A 23952-nucleotide genomic window follows, 5' to 3' on the forward strand; every position below is an offset into this window, starting at 1 on the left:
AGTTGGAATCAACTCAATGGCATCGGGTTTAGTTTTGGGTTATTTGTTCTGAGAGTAGAATATCTTTTAGATGGTGGTTAACTGCTATTCCAACAGAAGTGAATTATTTAACTGTTACAAAAAGCTTATTTGTCATTTTATCACAATCACTAAAGGTAAGCACGAAATTTTCCTTAATCAAACAGGTAAGCATGACCTATATCTGTCCAATATCAAATTTATTTTCACATGGATCTTTATTTTATAAGCATTCAATTTTAGAAAACAAAAAAGTATTTTTTTTCAATTTGAACACTTTTCAGATAGTTATTGTATTTTTCTTATTTTCATGATTTTGAGATGAAATGAGAATAAAATAAGAATTCAGTAATATAATGGGCCCGTATATCAAAACTTATTATCTTCATCAATATCATCATCATCGTAAGTGCTCACATTTATTGACTGATTACTATATGTTAAGGATGAGTATAAGTGTTTTACATGTATTAACTCATAAAAACCAAATAATGTATGTATAAAGAACAAGATAGTGAATGGACATAATTGAAATGTATTTGTTTTCTACTGGTAATTAAGAAATTGTTTGTTAGGAGTTAGGTTCTATGATAAAGCTGAAAATACTAGGGATATGGTGGTATAGTTTTCTTTTTATCATTATAGTCTTCTACTAGACAAAAAATTCCTCTGAATGGCACTCATCAATTTCTAATATTCATTTCCTATCTTCTATTTAATTTTAAACTTGCTGTTAATTCAAGCAATATAATTAATATATTATGGCTTGAACCAGGGAAGGTAGATCAATTAAGCCCTGGGATACTAGCCAAAAGGTTGTGATGATGTTTCAATTGATAACAAAATCTCTGCCCCAAACAGAGTGTAGAGACCAGAAAAATAAATATAAAGTGTTTGAGCAAAAATAGACATGCCAACATGTGTGTCTAGTTATTTTCTTTCTGAGCTGTATAAACAGTAGCTTCTAAAGATTTGCGGGAGTCAGAAGGAATTTGAATAATTATAATATTTCTTACTTTAATACTGGCTTTACATTGAGAATCATTTTTGATGTTTATAACACTGTTTCTCCTTTTTATAGACAAAAATTGAGAAAAAAAAAAGGTTTCAGTAGCTCTAGGAAACACAGAACACTAGATTCCTGTTTGCAAATTTAGCTGTTTCCTTTTCTGGTTTTTCCTTCACACTTTGATTTCAGGTTTCTTTTCAGATGTCCTGCTCTGCTTGATCAGGGGGAATAATGCAGAGAGGGAGTCTAAGATAGAGGGAGAAAAAAAAAAGATAGAAGAGTTTATGAAAAGATCAGAGAAAATAACGAGGATACAGTCTCTGAGGACGATGGTCAGATCAAGTGTGGCTGCAGGATACATGGTGGTGACGAAAAGTTGACAAACAGTTGTGATCATTTTTCATGCATTAGGCTCTAGATTGAATTACAGAGGTGGATAAAACATTGCTATAATTTTGTAGAATGGTGAAGTTAAAGAAAGTATGGGTTGTATAATCTAAAGAGTTAAAATCATATTTTATTAATATGTGTTAGATGCTAGTTTAAGACCATCTTAAAGACTCCTTACAGTATCTTTAACATTCCCTATAATCTAATTTATATTGAGAGACCTGTGTCAGATAAAGATGTGGAAATAACTTTAGAACTTTACTATTTAGTCTAGAATATTGTAGATGCTACAGTAAGTGGTTGTTTTTCCTTTACTTAGTCACAGAAAATCCCTAGAATGTCCAAATTTTGCTACTGTCCCAATTGTGTCTCCTCTAGGACATGATACACGCTTAGCACCCTTAGTTTGTAGTTATAAGTGAGTCTCCTCTTTGCAAGGAGTTAATCACTATTGATGGATCCCAGGGAGATTGGAGCAGTTAAGTGCTGGAATACTAATCAAATGTTTGGCACTTTGAATTTACCCTGATGTGCCTTGGAATATAGGCCTGGTGATTTGCTTCCAAAAGGTCATAGCCTTAAAAACTCTATGGATCAGTCCTACTTTGACCACATGGGGTCGTCATGAGTTAAAATGAACTCAAAGGCAACTAACCACCAAAAAACAACCATTTGTATTTACTTGCAAATTAATTTACACATATTATAGAAGTTATCAAGCAATACTGAAAACAATGTGGCAATGTACTAATATTTTAAGAGTGGATGAAAAGAGTATTATTCTTTAACACACACACAAAAAAAACAGAAACATGATTAGATCCTTTAGTAATGGTGAGAGTCAGGTCACATTTAGGTAGGAGCGGCATTCTTACTACTTGGAAATTATTCTAAAGATTCAATCCATTTGATTTTTTATATAATCTATCAAATACGTTATTAAATCAACTTATGTGACTGCTAAACAAAAGATCGGCAGTTGGACCCCACTAGCAGTCTGCTTCTGTAAAGTTCTCACCTTGGAAACCCTATAAGACCGTTCTACTCCATCCTATAGGGTTGCTAAGAGCTGGAATCAACTCGAAGCCAAAGAATTCGGTTTTCTTGTGATATGGATATTAATGAATCGTGTTTCGTTGAATAAAATGCTATGCATTGCATAGAAAAATGTACTGAATTCTCTAAGAAGCTTATAATGTAGGAAGAGGGGTAAGAAAAGTACGTAATATAAATTGACAGTCACAATCTAACACGCGTGTGCAAAATGCAGTGCCTGCGAGAGAGAAGACTGAATGGCACAAACGAGGTCGGCAGGAAGACAGCAATTACTGAACATGGGATGATTCGGGAAAATATGGATCATTTGTAGTTAATGTTACTCTTAAAGAACGGGTATGTGTGAGCAATAAAGAAGTGGACATTCTATTTAAAATTGCTTTCTTGAGCATAAAAGCTGGGTGAACTTGTCTCTAACTTATGCCTGACTACAAAATGCAAATAAAAATGATGACTTCTGACTTCACAGACCTTACATTGAAATAGAAGCACAGATTTAAAGTTTAAATGTCAGCCCATAATATTTGGTGGTTAACTCATCATCATGTTTTATAATAAAATAGCCTCAATTTATAGTATGTTAAAGGAAAACGTGACTTTTGAGATATCATGGGAAAATCACCATTTTCTAATAACTACCTTTAAATGGTTCAAAACGAGGATAGATGACTTACAGAGTATTTATTCCCACAATGAATTTAATTTTCAATTGATAGTATTGGGAAACAGAATTGAGAGGAAAGCATGCCAACTAAAAACAAATGGAATAATTGCTATCATTGAATACAATTCCAGATTTTGAGATTTTGAGGGTTTAGATGAATAGCAAACTTTATTTTTTTATAATTTTTATTGTGCTTCAAGTGAGAGTTTACAAATCAAGTCAGTCTCTCACACAAAAACTTATACACCTAGCTACACATTCCCAATTGCTCTCCCCCTAAGGAGACAGCCCGCTCCCTCCCTCCACTCTCTCTTTTTGTGTCCATTTCACCAGCTTCCAACCCCCTCCACCCTCTCAGCTCCCCTCCAGGCAGGAGATGCCAACATAGCCTCAAGTGTCCACCTGATCCAGGAAGCTCACTCCTCACCGGCATCCCTCTGCAACCCATTGTCCAGTCCAATCCCTGTCTGAATAGTTGGCTTTGGGAATGGTTCCTGTCCTGGGCCAATAGAGGGTCTGGGGGTCATGACCACCAGGGTCCTTCTAGTCTCAGTCAGACCATTAAGTCTGGTCTTTTTATGAGAATTTGGGGTCTGCATCCCACTGCTCTCCTGCTCCCTCAGGGGTTAGGCGAACAGCAAACTTTACAATCATGTATGTGATCAAAGAAACAAGGAAATACAAGAATACCCATAGCAGAAAGAAAAAAAAAATGTTTTGTATGGATCAACTGAACAAGAATTTAAGAACACACTTGATCATCTTTTTAGAGCAACTGTCATTTATAGGAATTGTTCTTATAGAGAATTGGAAAAATTGTAAGATATGCCACCCACAGTTTGCAAGTGAGAGTACAAAGACAAGAAAAGTGAAGTAACTTGTACTTCTGATTTTATCATTCCAACAGATGAAATGTGAAGTGAAAAAAGCTGAAGGTAATGTCTCTACAGTGATGCAATTTGTACTGTTGGGATTTTCTGATCTTTCACATCTCCAAGGGTTTCTATCTGGAGTGTTCTGCATCATTTACATAATTGTTATAATTGGAAATAGCCTCATAATAATACTAATCAGATGATGACTTCTGAGTTCACAGACCTTACACTGAAATAGAAGCACAGATTTAAAGTGCTTCTATTTCAATGATCCTGCATTACAGACACCCATGTATTTTTTCCTGGCAAATTTTTCCTTATTGGAAATTTCTTATGTAACTGTCACTCTCCCCCGGATGCTAGTGAATCTTTGGACTCAGGACAGAAGCATTTCTGTGCTGGAATGTGCCACCCAAATGTGCTTCTTTCTTATGCTGGGGGCCACTGAATGTTTCCTCCTGGCAGTGATGGCTTATGACCGCTATGTGGCCATTTGTAACCCTCTGCACTACCCTCTAGTCATGAACCAAAAGATGTGTGTCCAGCTAGCAGTTGGCTCCTGGATCATTGGCATCCCAGTCCAGATAGGGCAAACAGCTACAGTTTTCTCTCTGCATTTTTGCAATTGTAACCAAATTAACCACTTCTTCTGTGACATCTCCCCCATTACCAAGCTGGCCTGTGGGGACACTTCTGCTCATGAGATGTCTGTCTACACCGTAACTATGTTGTTTGCTGCTGTCCCTTTTATGTTGATACTTGCCTCCTACAGCAAAATCATTTCTGCCATTCTAAAGTTGCCAACAGCCTCAGGACAGGCTAAAGCCTTCTCCACATGTTCTTCCCACCTGCTGGTTGTGGTTTTATTCTTTGGATCTGCTACTATCACCTACTTAAGACCCAAGTCCTATCATTCTGCAGGAATGGACAAACTGCTATCTCCTTTCTACACTATACTAACTCCGATGTTTAATCCCATGATATACAGCCTTAGAAATAAGGATGTCATTGCCGCCCTGAGAAAATTATTGCTTAAAAAAAAGTATGATAGGTAGAAACATCCTAAGTGTCCATCAGCAGATGAATGTGTTACATTTAATATTGCTCGATCCTAAAGAGAAATAAAGTTCTGTAACACAGCACAACATAGATGAAACTTAAAAACTTTGTGCTGAATGAAATAAATTAGTTGCACAAAGACAAATATTTTATGACCTCACTTACAAGAGTAGGGAGAAAAGAATTTTTACCTAGGAGGCACTGCATTTATGATAATGGCGTGGAATAATTTGTAAAATGGTAACGATAATGTCTGTACAACATAAAGAATATATTTAATGTCACTCAATTATGCATGTAGAATTTGTTGAATTGGCAAATGTTCTGCTGTGTTTATTTCACTGCATTTTGAAAGCAGTATGATGAGCTTAGTTATTAACATTTTAAGTGTGTGTCACACAGTTATGAAATATCTCAAATCTCTACATTTCCGCATTGACAAGTCAATCACTTCCAGCTTAGGAGGTGCTTTGAGATACCTAGCTTAAAGTTTACTGTGCTTAAGTGTATACTTGAAAAACTGATCTAACTTCACTGTTCCATATCTATACAATAATCTTGTTGTATAAATAATACTGTGATCTCTTCTACAATTTCTTTATTAAAACTAAGAACAAAATTCAAGCTATTAAAATGTTTAGCTTAAATATTCTTGCAAGTATACAAGATTAGTTTCCTTAATTAGTTGGCTAAATTTTCATACTTGTATTTGCTAAAATCCTTTTCTGATTCTATATCAGAGACACTGGACAATAGAAGAAAACCCATTGTATTGTTTCTGGCTGGATAGTAGTAAATGGCAAATGAGTGTTTGTTGAGTAATTAACTGAGTGCGTGGATAAATGGATACTGCTATCTCCTACTTCAATCTTTTGGGTAAATCTAGAGATTTTAGAGCATCAATGAGCATTGAGAGCATATTTATTAAACCTACTCTGCACCCATGTGGGACTGTTGTTGTTACCTGCTGTCCAGTCAGCCTGACTCATGGCGACCCCATACACAATGGACGGAAACACTGCCTGTTCGTATCCCATCTGCATGATTGATTGTGTGGATCAGTCCACTCTGATCCACAGGGATTTCATTAGCTGATTTTTCAGAAGAAGATAGCCAGGCTTTTTTTCAGTCCATCTCAGTCTAGAAGCACCACTGAAACCTGCTCAGCATCGTAGTAACATTCAAACCTACCCTGACAGATGGGTGATGGCTGTGGTGAAGGTGCATTGCCCAAGAGCTGAACCCAAGTCTCATGCGTGGAAGACAAGAATTCTAACACCAAACCACCAATGCCCCCTATGTAGAGTGATTCAAATCACATTTGCAAAAGAAAGCTTACATACACTTAATTCTCACCCTCGTAACTTCCTGCCAGAGCACACAATGTAACGGAAGACCCCTACTCACATCAACCAGTTAAATTTCCACATATTTCTATGTTCTTTTTAGCAATTATGGCCTAATGCTCTGGTTTATTACATCCCTTTCATCACCGCACTCCAAACAGCAACTCTTAGAGCACTTCAGATTTAAAAAAAAAAAAAAAAGCCTATGAGATAAAAGAGGAGGAAAAAGTTTGAATTTATTTCTTGAATCCCCATGGTCCACACCATTATGATTATATATATTTGGCTGATGTTTGCAAAATTTAGTCCTTTCTAAAGTGATTGAAATTAGTAAATTTTTTAACTGGCATTATCAAGAAAAGTGACCATCTGTCAACAGAGCCATTAATGCCCATCCTGCCAACTCCAGATCCTCCAATCAACAACTCACATAAAGATATTATTCAGTACATCTGTCCCTGAGAATTTCTAATTGTGACATTCCATAAGTTAGTTATGATTGTACACATATATACAAGACAATTTTAGTTCCTCTATTGTAGTTATATTTCTCCTTCATCAAGCTATTTACATCTTCTGCCATCTGACATGATGCCCTACATTTATGCACTTATTTGTTTCTTTATGGAAGTAAAATGCATATATTAAACACCTTATATGCATATACCAAACACCTCAGAGGACTTGGTTCTTTGGTATGGAGGTATAAGGTCATGGTTTCATGGGACATCCCAGTTAACTGGCCTAATAACATGTTCAGTGCATCTGTTCTACTTCGTAGTTCATTGTATGGTGCCTTGGGTCTTAAAAGCTTGCAAGCCGCTATCCAAGGCACAGCAATTAGTCTCTATTCACTTCAGATATCAGAGGAAAAAGAAGAGTCAAGAATAGAAGGAGGATATGGAATGTGTGGCTATTTGCCTCCATGAACAATTGCCTCCTTTGGCATGAGCACAGAACTGTGTGGTACCTGGCAAACATCACTGAATATTTTGATTGAAGATTCCATGGAGGAATCTTGATCAAAAGTGGGAAAATGCAGAACAGAGTTTCAAATTCTCATGGACTCCAGACTTCCTGGAGCCACTAATGTTGGATGAATCCCTGAAAATATTACCCTGAGATAAACTTTAAACCTTAAACCAAAAATGTCCCCTGAAGTCATCTTAAAATGGGATATAGTTTAACTTAGCTACTAAAAAAGGTCTGCCTTGAGCGTTCGGCTATTTTAACAACTGTTCAAATGGGATCAAAATAATACCAGCAACTTGAAAGATTAGATAAGAATCTTCGAGGGTAGTAAGTTTATGTTAATGAGGGGGGAACAACTCAGAAAATGAGGGTGAATATAATCAATGTCACTAAACTGGACATTTTGAAACTGTTGAATTGGAGTATGTTTTGCTGTGTATATTCTCAAAAAACAATATGAATAAAATTTAGAAAAAATGCATACATCATTTTTCATTTAATATTTTATATGTTACAAGAATTTGATACATAGTCCATGATGATGATGTTGGTAGAGATGACAGAAATGACGATTATGGTGGCAGTTTTGGTGTTAAATTTTTAAAATTTAATAAAGGTATATCACAATGTTATGAGACAATGCTATCCCAGTAGTTCAGATAACTAATTTTTAACCTTTTTATTACTAATATCTTGAACAAATCATTTAACTAATTTTTTCATCACATTTACAATTAGTAAAGTGACAATTATTATAACTTTTCCTGATTATATGATTCACTGACTAGCTCATGATTGCCACTAAGATCTCTATACATAATTTCTTGAAGAAAAACCTATAATTTACTCTCTATACATAATTTCTTGAAGAAAAACCCATAATTTACTTTCATTTATCGTATCTTTTTTTCCGCTGAATTTTATATTGTTTCAGCTTTCTCGATGGTGTCATTTACTGACCTCTCACCACACAGTGGAGTCCTGGTGACTGACCCAGTGGTTAAGAGCTTAGCTGCTAACCAAAACGTCAGCAGTTCGAACCCACCAGTCACACTTTGGAAACCCTATGTGGCCGTTCTGCTCTGTCATATAGGATCACTATGAGTTGGAATCGACTTGATAGCAGCGGGTCTGGTTTTAGTTTTTTTGGCCACATATGAGGAATCTAATATATAATTTGTTGGACCTTTTTTTTTTTTAATATTGAGGTTCTCTCTTTCATTGTAAGGGTGGATTTAATATACTCATCCTCAGACATACATGTTTAATAAAGAAGAAAATATGTGTGTGTTCCTGTCTACATCCAAATTGGATGATTGTTGATACACACACAGGATTGCTTCTTCTATTGCTTTGACAAAGACCATTTATGCATTGTCTTTTATACATCATTTATATATTAAAATTTTGGTAAACTTGTTTACATCTTGTTACTCTATAGTGCCGTTACTCTCCTTCCTCTATATTGTCATTTTTTTCTGCTGTTGGAGTAAGATTATACAAGATTCATATGCCTAAGATTTATCTTTTGAAGTTAATGGGATTTTAACTTCCAAGGCACCTCTGGGTGGGTTTGAATTGACTACCTTTAGGCTAGTATTCTAGCACTAAACATCCAAGAACTCCTATATATACACTTATATATACAAATAAAATAACATAATAAACAAAAATTAAAAATAATATAATTATGTGAGTTTTGTTTTTTCTTGCAATCTGTATATGAATTAACACGTTTCTGAAATGTTAAAAGTGCTAGATTTTTTCAGGTAGGTCAGAGTCTCTTACATTCCTAGAAGAGGCGGCTTCACAGACATATGTGCAAATTCTGTAGCAATATTCATGTATTAAAAAGTCCTCGGGGAGTGCAAACATTTAAGAGTTCAACTACTAGCCAAAAGGTTGGTGGTTTGAACCTACCCAGAGATGCCACAGAAGACCTGACTGGTGATCAGCTTCTGAAAGATCACAGCCTTGAAAACTCTATGTGCAGTTCTATTTGGCACACATGAGGTTGCCGTGAGTCAGAATCTACTTGATGGTAATGGGTTTGATTTTTTTGTATGTCTCTTTTTTGATGTTGTTGAAAGTCCTTCTCAAGTTCCCTTTTAGGGTTATTTTGTCCTTCTACAACAAGTGAGTATTCTGTATGTCTCTATTCTCTGAACAATTTTGTATAATTTGTTATAGTTTATTTCTAAAATATTTGTAATTCACCAGTGAAGTCCTTTGTGATCTGAGGTTTTTTTCGTAACAAAGTTTTGAGGGATATTTTTTTCTGGATACAAGATAATGTTGTTAGGTACCATTGAGTCGGTTCTGACTCATGTTGATGTTATGTACAACAAATAACAGTGCCCCATCCTGCACCAGCCTCACAATCTTTATGTTTGAGCCCATTGTTGTAGCCACTGTGTCAATCCAACTCACTGAGGGTCTTCTTTATTGCTGACCCTCTATTTTACCAAGCATAATGTCCTTCTCCAGGGACTGGTCCCTCCTTATAACATGTCCAAAGTATGTGACTCAAAGTCTCACCATCATTGCTTCTAAGAAGCTTTCTAGCTGTACTTCCAAGGCAGATTTGTAGCTGAGCTGGGTCTGGGTTTTTTTGCAATGTTCATTAGATTCATTTTAACTTATGGCTCCAAATATTTGTATTATTTACACATTATAAAGTGATGAGAGTATTTTCTTCTTGATCCTTGCTCTAATGGTAACTAAATAACTTGTCAGTTCACTTATGTTTTTGAGTGGATTTAAAGTAGCTTTCTTCATTATTATTATTTTTTTTTTCCAGGAAGGGAGGTGGTCTCAATATCTTAACAAGCTATACACCCAGAAAGAGAACCTCTCCTCTTACAAATTTTTTTTGCTAATTCTTAGAAATATCATTTTTTCTCTTACTTTTACAGCTTCTCCAGTATTTATTTATTGGAAAATTACCACTAGCCTTCGCTAGTTTGATACTTGTCAAAAACATGAGTTCAATATTAATTCAATTTTATTTTAATTAATTAAAAAACCAGTTCAACCTATTGAGGTATTGACACCAAGGGAAGGGAAATTCAGAGGTCGGGGCTTTTTGTTTGATGATGGTTTACTTGGATTTGAAGTATAAGAGTATCATGTGCATACGGACATGTGATATCAACCTATCAAAGTAACAGAAGAGTGGCTTAAATGAAAATAAGCAAATTTGAAAAAGATATTTACAGACTGAGAAACAGAGCATTGTCTAGCCTCATGAAAGATCTGGGTTGTGCCAAAGATCTCTAAGAACACTGAAAGATTAGGGAATTTTTGATGATTTGAAGAAACTTGCTTACTAATTTTGTGTTTGGGTAATTTTCCCTGGTAACATCTAGTGTGTGAAAGATGTAAAACTCGGTAGGTTCTGTAATACAAAGAAAGCATTTTGAAATTATTCAGCTGAGCACCTTTTAAATGAAAGAGTAGTATCCAGGAAATTCTGATTTTTAAGGTTCAAGATGTATATTCTAGATATTTTAGTGATAGTAACATATATTTTTCCTGATGATTTCCTATATCACGTTAGTTGCAAACTCCAAGACAAAGCCTTAATATAGACTCTTCTGACACTACTTGTCCACCCAATCTCCTGATCTCTAGTATTCAAAGTGATGTTGAAATCCATTCAATAAGTTGTTAAATATAAGTATTTTATTTTTCCAATTATAGAATGTTGATTAGATTCTTTTTTATGAATTCTTATTTGAATTGGATGAAAAAAATTTCCACTCTTTTTATTGATAGCTAACATTTTATCATTTTATTTAATAAAATATTAGTTATTTTTGTTTTTGCTTGCCAAATTTAAAAGACAATCATCGCATTTTTTAATATTTGAACTATTTTCAAAGCACCCCTTAAAATAGGTCTTTTGTAGAATTCTAAGTATCATTAAAAATAATCTCAAAATTAGTAAGAATTAAAATTACTATTCAAATTGATGCTAACAGTGGTTATCTAATAATTAATTATGCAACTAATTAAAAAAAAAAAAACCTAACACAATGTCAATAATCCTGCTAATTATTCTCCAGGTTTCTCTTTAAAATGAGCATGTTTGGAACCCTTCAATTGTTAGGTCTCCAATGCCATGAGAATGTATTTAAAGGCCTTTGGATCTAATGACAAAAGTATTCAGCCAGGTTCTTGAAAAACAGTTCTTTCCTTGGTAAGTAACTTCTGTGGCTACTAGAGTGGTTTTAATGGTGCATAAATTGGCTTTCATGGACCTAAGAGAAAGAACCATTGATTTATGTTCAAAAATGTGGAAAAGCACCTTTATCTGTCAGTACTGTACCCACACGGTAATGCTCGTACATCACCTTTTCTGATGCAACTTCTTTGTAAATGTAAAGCATTTAAAAAAGCTTTTACATATGTATTACAGATAAGAGAGCTGAAGCATGACTGGTTCCCTAATATTTTGAATTAATTTAAGTTTATTGTCTATCTTAAGATTGTGTTGCGATATCTTTGGGGAAAAAAATAGTGAATCAAAGCATATTGATTGGATCTTTTTGTTAATTTCTGTTTAAAACAAGAATCTCAGGACTGCTGTCTTCTCCTACCACTATGCTTAATACCTACCTCTTTACTTCCCTCTCACCTTTGTGTAGATGAAATATTTTTAGACTATAAGAAGGAACGATCAATGTGAAGTTTCCAGAAGTATGTGCTCTGTTCAGTAAATATGTAAGCCACTTATTCCTTCCCTCAGCTTCACTACGTCCCGCACCCTGTCTTATGGTGGCCACATTATTCGTAGTCCGACCACCCTCAAGGTTACTGTCACAGACCTTGACTTTGGACACATACGAATTTTAATTTGCAGCTACAAACTACAAGACCTTATATTATGCTAAGCTTTAAGTTTCTCATCCAAAATAAAAAAATGAATAATGACGATCTATCGACGAAAGAGCCTGTCTATGTATCATAAGGCTTTGGATGCAGGCTCTTAGGTTCCAATGCTGTCTCTATTACATCCTAGCTCTCAAACCCCAAGTGTCTTAGTTCCCTTATTTGTAAGAGAAAAACAATAATAATAGTATGTAGATCAAACCTTGGTTATTTTTGTTGTGACAATTGAATAAGATATATGCAGTCTTTAGAATATCACCTTGAAGCTAACAATCACTATATAAATGCTAGCCATTATTAATAAAGCCTTGGCTTACAGCTCTAGTCATAAATATGATTAAGTGAGAGCAGTGTGGCTATTGAGACAAGTTTTTGATGTTTTCCTGTGTCAGCCACTCTGAAAAGTAACTACATGGATGGACAGATAGGTAAGTATGTAGGTAGGTAAGTAGATAAATGGATGATTGGATGGTAGGTGGACAGGGAGATCATTTTTTTTTTATTTGATTAGTACAGCAACCCTGTGAGATATTTGTTATCATTCATATGTATAAATAACATAATTTATATTAATTTGCCCAAGATCCCACAGTACTCTTGTAGTCAAGATAGAATTCCAACCATATTTTTTCTAAGTCTAAAGCAGAGGTCTCATCTTTTCTAAATAACCTGATTATATTGAAAACAGGCGAACTAAGAGTAAGTTAACTGCTGTCTTGCTGTAGTGCTGCATCTCATTCCCACTCTTGGATACAATAACGTGACCACACATTGAACAAGTAATTAACCCTTCTGATTCTCAATAGATTCTCTGTGTCTGTGCCATAGGATGGTTTTAGTTACTGAATGAGATAAAGTTGATAGCACCATCACTGAGTTTTTACACATGTAATGAGCTAGTGACCCAAAAACATTTTTAATTCCCTTCTTGGGATCTCTGTGGCAACACTAACATAGCTCATTGGATGCTTTGCTCATTTGTTTTCATATATTTTTCAAGTCCATCCTTCAAGGTTAGCTTCAAATTTCTTACTGTTCCAGGTTAAGTTAAAATTCTTTCTACTGTTAGAAGTATTCTGAAACCCCAGGAAAACTGATTGACAGATTTCTCAGTATAAACACCCTGAATTATAAAAACATAAAAAGTAATAGCGGCTAACTATATTTCAGTGAGAAGGACATATAGAATGATTTTATTTCATTTGAAGTAACTTGAACCTTTTTTTGTGTGTGTGTCTACTTACTTATTTAAACCAAAAACAAACACAGTGCCATCGAGTCGACTTCGACTCCCAGCAACCCTATAGGAGAGAGTAGAACTGCCCCACAGAGTTTCCAAGGAGCACCTGGTGGATTCGAACTGCTGACCCTTTCATTAGCAGCTGTAGCACTTAACTAACTACACCAGCAGGGTTTCTACTTACTTATTTCGTCAACTAATATCCATTCTGTGCTCATTGGAAGCTGGGCATTGTGATTGATGGAACGATATATATTTAACAAATTTAATCACCTTGGCTAATACAGGATTTATAGAATTACCCTAACTTCTTTTAAAAATATACTCATGGTAGGTAATTAGTGACATTGATTTTATTTCACTAATATTACATTACTTTATATTAATAAGAAATAGGTACAAAAAACAATTAGCTGGTGTATGTTTTATTATACCACTCTATCCATTGACTATAATTTCTTGAGAGAAAAAGCAAATGCCTCCATAATTCTCCTCATTCTAAGGCATGTTCTACAAGTCGTTTTCTGTTTAATAAATATTGATATTTCTTCTTTCCTTTATACAATCCTCAGTCCATTCATTAATCCATCTAATCTTGTATTGTAACTATAGCGTTACATTTCAGGTACAAAAAGGTAAGCAAACTGTAACATGCCCTCTGTACTGTGGAGCCAACTGTCCATTGGAAGAAATAGTCGTTAATGAAAGAAATTAAATAAAACTTGTGACAATGGAATTTAACAGCTATTGAATTCTGAAATACATCTCTCAAATTTTGTATTTGAAGAGAAGTTTCTTTGGTTTCTTTATCTGACTGATGGTTTGTTGAACAATCAAACTAATTTATGATTACATCTAATTTTATTTCTCTTTCATTATTATAATGTTTTAGGATATTAGGATTCTCAAAACAGGAAAAAAATAATAATATGGAACTGATAGAAGGAAACTACACCTTGGTGACTGAATTTGTTCTATTAGGGTTTCCAACACGCCCTGAACTGCAGATTGTCCTATTCCTGGTGTTTCTGATGTTGTATGCTGTGATTCTAATGGGGAACATTGGCTTGATAATGTTAATCAGAATAGATTCCCGTCTTCAAACCCCCATGTATTTTTTTCTCAGTAACCTATCCTTTGTAGACCTTTGTTATTCCTCAGTCATTGTTCCCAAAATGCTGGTCAACTTCCTCTCAGAGAACAAATCCATTTCCTATTATGGCTGTGCCCTGCAGTTCTATTTTTTCTGTACGTTTGCAGATACAGAATCCTTTATCTTGGCTGCCATGGCCTATGATCGCTATGTCACCATCTGTAACCCTTTGCTGTATACAGTTGTGATGTCCCGGGGCACCTGTGTATGGCTGATCGTCTTGTCCTATATTCGTGGCAACGTAAGCTCCCTGGTTCATACATCCTTTGCTTTTATTCTGAAATACTGTGACAAAAATGTGATTAGTCATTTTTTCTGTGACCTCCCTCCACTGCTTAAGCTCTCCTGCACAGACACCTCAGTTAATGAGTGGCTCCTCTCCACGTATGGCAGCTCCGTGAAAATCATCTGCTTCATCATCATCGTTATCTCCTACTATTTCATTCTTCTCTCAGTCTTAAAGATTCGCTCTTCCAGTGGAAGGAAGAAAACCTTCTCCACGTGTGCCTCTCACCTGACTTCTGTGGTCATTTATCAGGGGACTCTACTGTTTATTTACTCAAGGCCCAGTTCCCTGTATTCTCCCAACACTGATAAAATCATCTCGGTGTTCTACACCATTGTCATCCCAGTGCTAAATCCACTGATTTACGGTTTGAGAAACAAAGATGTAAAAGATGCAGCTAAGAAAACTCTAAGATCAAAGACAGATTCCTCATGAGACGTTAAGCTCCGGGGACTCACCAATTCCCCAATTATAAACTCTGATTGGGAAACTGCAATCATTTTACTAGTACACACACAACTTCTCACACAAGGGATTTTACCAAGCAGCTAAATGCATTTTCTTTTATACACAGTCAAAAGCATTTCATAACCCCAGTATATAAGACTACGTTTAAAAGTGTTACAATTGCCACTAAATAAGTCAGACTAGTGTTTAAATGTGTCTAGCTTGGGTTTCATGCTCAAACAGGTTGCATCAGGCTGTCTTAACACCTACAGTAAATACATTGTTTTGTGTGTGTGTGTGCGCGTGTGTGCTGTAAAAAAAACAGAATATCTCATATACAGGGGTAGATTACTGGATGACAGAAGGAGCCAGATTGCTTTGGTTTACATGTCAACTCTGTGCCCGACTAACAAATAGCACCTTGAGCAAGCTACTTAATTTATGTGTGCCTTGGTTTCCTCATATGAGAAAATGGGGAGAATACAGTAACCACATCACTGGTTGTTGAATGATAAAGTGCGTTAGTGCTGAGAGTAGCGCTTAAGCCATTTTAGGCACTGAACAGATGTTAGTTATTGTGTGTATATGTTTATACAATATGCTCACCTTCATTAATAAAGGCGTATCATGCAATGAGATAGTGAGAAGCAGGACTGCTAGGAAAGCAGTAACAGAAAAATCAAATCCCAGTTTGCTGAATAGCAGTTCAGCTCCTTGCAGAGAACCTTCTGTGTCCAATCCACTCCAAACTACTTTGGGAATTTTTTTTAAGTGGGAGTGGAACAATAGGTTAATTACAACACAAAACATTTGTTTTTCCTTTTTTCTGCTACCTTTTTCTACACCAAAGTATTACTGACGGTGTAAATCATCCTCCTACAGCATCTCAGAAACAGAAGAAGTGCTGATGCCTCACAGGGTCCTGCCTGCATCCTCATGAGGAAGTCAACCCACAGAGCAGAGCAGAAAACCCAGGAAAAGGTGTTTGACAATGGAAATTCAACCATGTGCTTATTGGGAAATGTGTTTCAGTAACTGATGTTTTTCTATATATGATTATTATTGCATAATAATGAATTTTATAATCCGTGTTCTAGAAATGTCAGCATTGAAAGGTATGTTTAAATCCATGTACTCTTTGTTGTAAAAACCTGCAAGATGTAGCCAAAGTCAATTATCAGTTGTTGATTTCTTTCCATTATCAATTTTCCCTGGAGGTTTTCTTGAGATTTCTGACCAACAGTGGTTCTCCTGAGCACTTCTGTTGCTTAATTTGGAAGAGAACACACTCACATCCAGCTACAAAGACAATCGTACTGTTTAATATTAGATTAAGTTTCAGATTTACTTAGCCAAGGTTGTAGAGGATCATGCCAGCCACAGAGAGCAAGATTAGATATACTATATCTCAACACAGCTTTTCATTGTTCCAAATTATTAACATATACAAGCATGTGATAACATTTGTATTGGAAAGTATAAAGCTGCATATAAAAATCTCACTTTTGATACACCACTGTCTTTTCGTACTCAAGAAAAGAGATTATATCTCTTACGGGAAAATATAAATGTTTTCAGAGAAGGGACTGACTGACAATAGAGGGTGTCGGTATTTTTTCAATGTGTTCAAGTGGAAGCACTTACGTAGATGACACCATGACTCTGTATATGAGGTGGCTATCATCTTTTCGGCTTTCCACATGGCTTATGCTACTTTTCTACCAAAACCCAAACCATACTGATTGCTGTCAGTTCTGACTCATGGCAACATCATGTGTTTCAGAGTAGAGCTTCACTACATAGAGTTTTCAATGGTTGTGGCCTTTTGGAAGTAGATTGCCAGGTCTGTTTTCCGAGGCACCTGGGTTGACTCAAACCTCCAAGCTTTAGTTAGCTGCAGAACATGTTAATCTTTTGTACCACCCAGGGATGCCATGGTGAAGAAAGCATCACTTAACACTAATACTGATACAAATATTCATAATAGCCCCAAACTGTAAACAACCCATGTGTCCATTCAGTGATGTATGGGTAAACAAAATATAGTCTACAATGGGATACTATTCAGTCATGAAAAAGGATGGAGTATTGATACATATTACAATATGGGTGAACATTGAAAATAATATGCTAAAGAAAGAAGCCCAGCAAAATAATTCACTTATTACATGATTCTACTATTATGGCTGTTATGAAGTGTCCAGAATAGACAAATGCATAGATTCACAAAATAGGTTGTGGTTCCCAGGATCTGGGGGGAGTGGTGAAAGTACAATGTTAATGGGTACAGGCTGCTTTTTGGGATGATGAAAAATGCTATGGACTTAGATAGCTGTAGTGGTTGTACAAGCTTGTGGACATGCTACATAACACTAAAACGTACAATTTAAAGGGATGAATTTTATAGTGTGTGAAACATAAAAAAGAAAAAAAAAATTACCACTGAAGAGTAATAACATTCCTAAATCAGTAAGTGAATGAGAGTGTTGTAGAAACGGAAGAAACAAAAACAAGAATAGAAAAGAGCTGGGAGTGATGAAGTAGAGAATCTATTAAGTTTCAATGGATTTCTGATTTGACTGGACAGAAGGAGGTATAGATTCAGGGTAGCTGAAAATCATAACATAAAAATAAGTTTTGGTCATCTTCCTAACATTAATTTGATGACAGGAGTAAAAAATTGAGAGCTCAGCCTTTGCTAAATTCTTTTAGGTATTCACAGGGTGTTATGGATTGAATCATGTCTCCCAAAAATGTGAATCTACTTAACTACACAATGACTCCCAAGATTGTGTGGTTGTCCATCATTTTGTGATCTGATGTGATTATCCTACAGGTTGTAAATCCTACCTCTGTGATGTTGATGAGGTGGGATAGTGGCAGTTATGCTAATGAGGCAGGACTCAATTTATAGGATTAGGTTGTATTTTGAGTCAATTTCTTTTGAAATATGCAATTCCCTGTGAACCATATGACATAGTTACTTAAGTGTACAAAGAGTGGACCATCATCCACATTTCCATTCTTATGTATCAACAGTGAGACATGCACACACATGAACATGTTACACACATATAAATACACATATGCATAAGAAACAAAGTTTATATATTTCAGAAGTTTTATTAGCCCTCTGCTCACTTGATTCTGTAATGAAACAGTTAATTTAAAATGCAAAGATATGCCAAGTATGTGTTAGATTCTGTTGTTTCCATTTATTTTTGCATTTCTGTTTGAATGTCAAGACTTGTAATTTTGCACCCAAGCTCTTTACAAATCATAAGAACATTGTGGCAAAGCAGGGATACAATTCCAGAGAAAACTTTAGTAAATGTACTTCATGTCTCACCAAATAGTAAGTTGATGTAGACCAAGATTAGTAACAATGATTTTCATTATTATCAAATCAGTGGTATGCTCACTGATTACAGATCTAAAATGCAAGCTTTTAAGCCAATCATGATTTCTGAGGAGCATATTAATTGTGATCATTTTTTTTGGCACTGTGAATATATGCAAGAAAACCAGATGCTTAGTCATGTGTCTTCCGGGTTTGCTGTCTAACACTGGTATTTTTTCCATATTGTTTTATTTTTTTCATGAGGCAATAAATGCACTCTTGGCAGGCATTATTTTGAAAATGGATCGAGATTTCAATTCATCCAACTTCACTTCAAGAGATAAGGAAGTAAAGTCCAAAAAAAAAAAAAAGAAGAAGAAATAGGAAGTCACATGCCTCATGAAACCTGGAAGTTTAGATCAAAGTTTCTTGAATTCCTATCTGACATATAAATATTTTTTATTATTGTCAAAAAAAAAAAAAATGCCTCTTTAGAGAACAACACATCTGAATATTGTGAGGATAAAAAAGGTATTTTACAGGAACAAATTTATTTCTACTTTATAGACAATATTTTGTGGATGTCCAGAAGTGTTAAACATAAATCTACCATTTTCTGGATCATTTTATCAACAGTTTAAAATAAGAACAAAGGACAGTAGAAAGGAAAAATTGTCCCCCCTTGAGTGAATTCTTTTTTCTTTTCTTTGAATTGCTAATAGGAAGAGATCAAAGTGACCCTCTTTAGCATGTTTCTAGTTATTTATGTCATTAACCTCCCGGCAGAGAAACTATTGAAGTTTGTCAAGATTTCATTTTACTTGGATCCATATTTAACACCCATAGAAGCAGATGTCAAGAAATAAAACAATTTATTGCACTGGGAAAATCTGCTCAACAGGCCTCTTTAAAGTGCTAGTAAGCAAAGATGTCGCCTTGGGGACTAAGGTGCGCCTGACCTGGGACATGGTGCATTCAATTGCCTCTCATGCATACGAAAGCTGGATGATGAATAAGGAAGACTGAAGAAGAATCGATGCCTTAGGAATTATGGTGTTGGAGAAGAATATTGAATATACTGTGGATTGTCAGAGGAACAAACAAATCTGTCTTGGAAGAAGTACAGCCAGAACGTTCCTTAGAAGCGGAGATGGCAAGACTTTCTCTCGCGTACTCTGGGCATGTTATCAGGAGACACTAGTCCCGGGGGAAGGACATCATGCTTGGTGAAGTAGAGGGTCAGTGAAAAAGAGGGAGACACTTGACGAGATGGGTTGACACAGTGGCTGCAACAAAGGGCTAAAAAATTGCAATAATTTTAAGGATGTCATATTACTAGGCAGTGTTTGCTTCTATTGTATATAGGGTCCATATGAGTCAAAGCTGATTCAAAGGCACCTAACGACAACCTTCTGTCAAATCATGGAATGATTGTTTTAATTAGAATGGACTCCCAGCTTCAAATGCCAATGTACTTTTTCCTCAGCCACCTCTCCTTCTGTGACCTCTGCTATTCCACGGCAATTGAGCCCATAAAAAAAAATTTTTTTTTTTTTTTTTAAGCCAAAGACAAATCAATTTCCTTCTATGGCTGTGCTCTGCAATTCTTCATCTTCAGTCTTTGGAGATTCTGAGTGTCTCCTGCTGGTGGCTCTAACTTTTGATCAGTACTAAGCCATTAGCAACCACTTGCTCTATACAGTAAACATGTCCAGTAGTGTGTGCTCCATGCTTATGTTTGGGGTTTACCTCGTAGGCATGGTGGATGCTTTGATATATACCACATTAAATTTCCATTTATTTTTCTGTGAGTCAGATGAAATTAATCATTTCTTCTGTAATTTGCCTCTACTTCTCCTCCTTTCCTATTCTGATATTCAGGTCAATGAGCTGATATTATTCACGGTTTTTGTTTCATTGAACTGAATACTGTTTCTGCTGTTCTTGTCTCTTATGGTTGCATTATCTTCTCGGCCTTAAAGATCCACTTTTCTGTGGGAAGGTTCAAAGCTTTCTCCACCTGTACCTCTCACTTAACTGCTGTTGCAATTTTCCAGGGTACTATGCTCTTTATGTGTTTCTGGCCAAGTTCTGCCTACTCTCTAGATGGCATTTCCTTAAAAAGCTAGAAATAGAGATACCATATGATCCAGTAATCCCATGCCTAGGAATCAACCCTGGAGGAATAAGAGCTGCCACATGGATAGATATATGCACGCCCATGTTCATTGCAGCACTATTCACAATACCAAAAAAATGGAAACAACCTAAATGACCACCAACAAATGAATGAATAAGCAAATTATGTTATATACATATAATGTAACACTACACAGCAATAAAGAACAATGATGAATCCACAAAATATCACACAACATGAATGAATCTGGTGGAAATTATACTGAGTGAAACAAGTCGGTCTCAAAGGACAAAAATTGTATGAGAACACTCTTACTAGAACTCTAGAAAAGGTTTGCACACAGAAATAAACATTTTTTGACGGATACGAGAATGAGGAGAAAGGGAGAGGGGATATCACTAACTAGATAGTAGACAAGTGTCAACTTCGGTGAAGGGAAAGACAACACACAATTGTAGGGAAAGTCAGCACAACTGGACCAAAGCAAAAACATAGAAGTTTACTTGACACATCCAAACACTCTGAGGGACTGAGTACCTGGGTCTGGGGCCTGGGGATCATAATCTTAGGGAATGTCTGGGTCAATTGGCATAACAGAGTTCACAAAGAAAATTTTCTACATCCCACTTTGGAGAATGGCTTCTAGGGTCTTAAAATCTTGAAAGTGCCCTTCTAAGATACAACTATTAGTCCCATCTTGTCTGGAGCAAAGGAGAACGAGGAATACCAAAGACACAATGAAAATATTAGCCCAAAGGTCTAAAGGACCACATGAACCAGAGACTCCACCAGCCTGAGCCCAGAAGAACTAGATAGTGTCCTGTTACCATCATACAGTGCTCTGAAAGGGATCGGAACAAAGAATCCCATCCAGAATGGGAGAAAAATGTAGAATAGAATCCAAATTAAAAAAAAAAAAAAAAAAAAAGACCAGACTTACTTATCTGACAGAGACTGAAGGAACTCTCAAGACTGTGGTCTCCAGGCACTCGGCTAACTCAGAACTGAAGCCTGCAGTCTACTACTTTTCAGACAAAAATTAGACAGGCCTATAAAACAAAAATAACACTTATGAAGAACATGCTTCTTAGTTCAATCAAATATACAAGACCAAATGGCCAAAAGCAAGATGACATAGCAGGAAGGGACAGGAACTTGTTAATGGACACAGGGAACCCAGGGTAAGGATGAGTATGCTGTCACATTGTGGGGACTGCAACCAATGTCACAAAACAACGTGCATAAATTTTTAAATGAGAGATTAACTTGAGCTGTAAGCTTTCATCTGAAGCTCAATAAAATTAAAAATACATATTTTGGTAAAATGTATATATTTCAAAACATATGCCAAGTAAACAGGTTTTTCATGTACAATTTGGTGACACTTATTATATTAATTATATTGAGAAATCATCACCAGTATCTGTTGCAAAAAGTAATTTTTAAAAATAAACAGCAGTCACCTATTCAATGTTTATTGCAGCACTTTTCACAATAGTCAAAAGGAGGAAACAACTGAAAGGTTCGTCAACAAATTAACAGATAAACAAATTGTGCTATATACACACAATGGATTACTACTCAGCCATAAAGAGAAATGAAGTCCTGATCCAAGCCACAATATGGATGAACCTTGTAAACCTCATGCTGAGTGAAGTCAGTCAGTCTCAAAAGTACAAATGCTGTATGATCTCATTTATAAGAAAGACACAGGTATATGGAAACCAAGGAGCCCTGGTGGCGCAGTGGTTAAGAGTTCAACTACTAACCAAAAGGTTGGCAGTTCAGATTCACCAGCCACTAGTTGGAAACCTATGGTGCATTTCTACTCTATCCTATAGTGTTGTTATGAGTTGGAACCAACTTGGCAACAAAGAGTTATTTTTTGGTTTTCAAAGATGATTAGTGGTTATCAAGGGTGAGAGGGAAGGTAAAGAGGGAATTTTTGCTTAGGAGGAATTGAGTTTACGTTAATGGTAGTGGAATGACCTGGAAAGGGATAGTGAGAATGGTTGTACAACTTGAAGAATGTAATTAATTGTACTGAATTATACATTTAGAAATTGTTGATCAGGTATATATTTTGTTATGTATAATTTCGCTACTATATATAGACAGATCAATAGAGGAAGACTATAGAGATTTTTTTTCTCATGAAAGCATTACCCTAACACATGTGTTTTCTTAAAGTCATTTTTTTAACCTATGAACTAAATGAGAAGAAACAGCCCTCAAAGTCTGTTTATTTCTACTCTTTGTTCATTATCCACCAAAAAAAAAAAAAAAAAAACAGAAGATAATTAAAAGCAAACATTTAATAGTCTATTACTTTTAAAACATCCTTGTTCTAGAGACTAAGAATTTTGGGAGAAACAAATACGAACAGAAAAAAAAAAATTAAGATAGAGTGGGTTGTGTGTAATGAATGTTATACAGTCATAAAATCATTGGGTTGGGGGTGGTTGACGTGGTTGGGGGAAGGGAATCAGACTGTGATTAATGACAATAAAGGACAGCCATTAAAGGGATGTCATATTTCTCAATGAGGAAGTAAAGAAGGTGGCTTTAGAAATGGAAGAAACAGGATAAGCAATGGAAAGGAGGTTAGAGTCATTTAGTAGAGATTCTATCTGAGCTTCATTAGATGTGTGATTTGACAGGAGGATGGTAGCCATAAAGCATGGCATTAGACTCAATTATTGTTATAGGATACTGATCATTTTGAATGAAAACTTCAGGCTTTGCTAAAGTTGCTGCAGAATTCACAGGGGAAAAATACAGAATCAGAAATTTAATTAATCGCATGTTTGTATAACACAGAAAAATGAGGTAGAGACTTCAGAGATTTAAGTCCCAAGTGTCACTAAGTAACAATAAAATGTGACCTTCCTTGTGCTCGCCTACCTAAAACCAGAACAGAAAGACATGCTCATTTCAGGTAGGATTCTGAATTGTCAAATTAAAAGAATATAGAAAAAATTTTTTTTTGAAAAATGAGGAATCAAATATTGAGGAATTTGTAAATGAATAATTTTATACTTAATTATCCAGTTAAATAAACTCT

The 23952-nt window shown here is 35.6% G+C and overlaps 2 protein-coding genes across 2 annotated transcripts; both read left to right on the forward strand.

The window, feature by feature from the left end:
- Nucleotides 1-4089: 4089 nt before the first annotated feature.
- LOC100669571 (olfactory receptor 10AG1-like) lies at nucleotides 4090-5235 on the forward strand. Its single transcript, XM_064289157.1, has 2 exons — nucleotides 4090-4211; nucleotides 4278-5235. Exons 1-2 carry the CDS (start codon nucleotides 4090-4092, stop codon nucleotides 5065-5067), a joined length of 912 nt encoding a protein of 303 aa, XP_064145227.1. The 3' UTR covers nucleotides 5068-5235.
- A 9216-nt stretch (nucleotides 5236-14451) lies between these two features.
- Nucleotides 14452-15538, forward strand: LOC100666747 (olfactory receptor 5I1). The gene has a single exon (XM_003412225.3). The coding sequence runs from the start codon at nucleotides 14452-14454 to the stop codon at nucleotides 15394-15396; it is 945 nt and encodes a 314-aa protein (XP_003412273.2). The 3' UTR covers nucleotides 15397-15538.
- Nucleotides 15539-23952: the final 8414 nt, after the last annotated feature.

This window comes from Loxodonta africana, chromosome 7 (assembly GCF_030014295.1).
Source record: "Loxodonta africana isolate mLoxAfr1 chromosome 7, mLoxAfr1.hap2, whole genome shotgun sequence".
Taxonomy (NCBI): domain Eukaryota; kingdom Metazoa; phylum Chordata; class Mammalia; order Proboscidea; family Elephantidae; genus Loxodonta; species Loxodonta africana.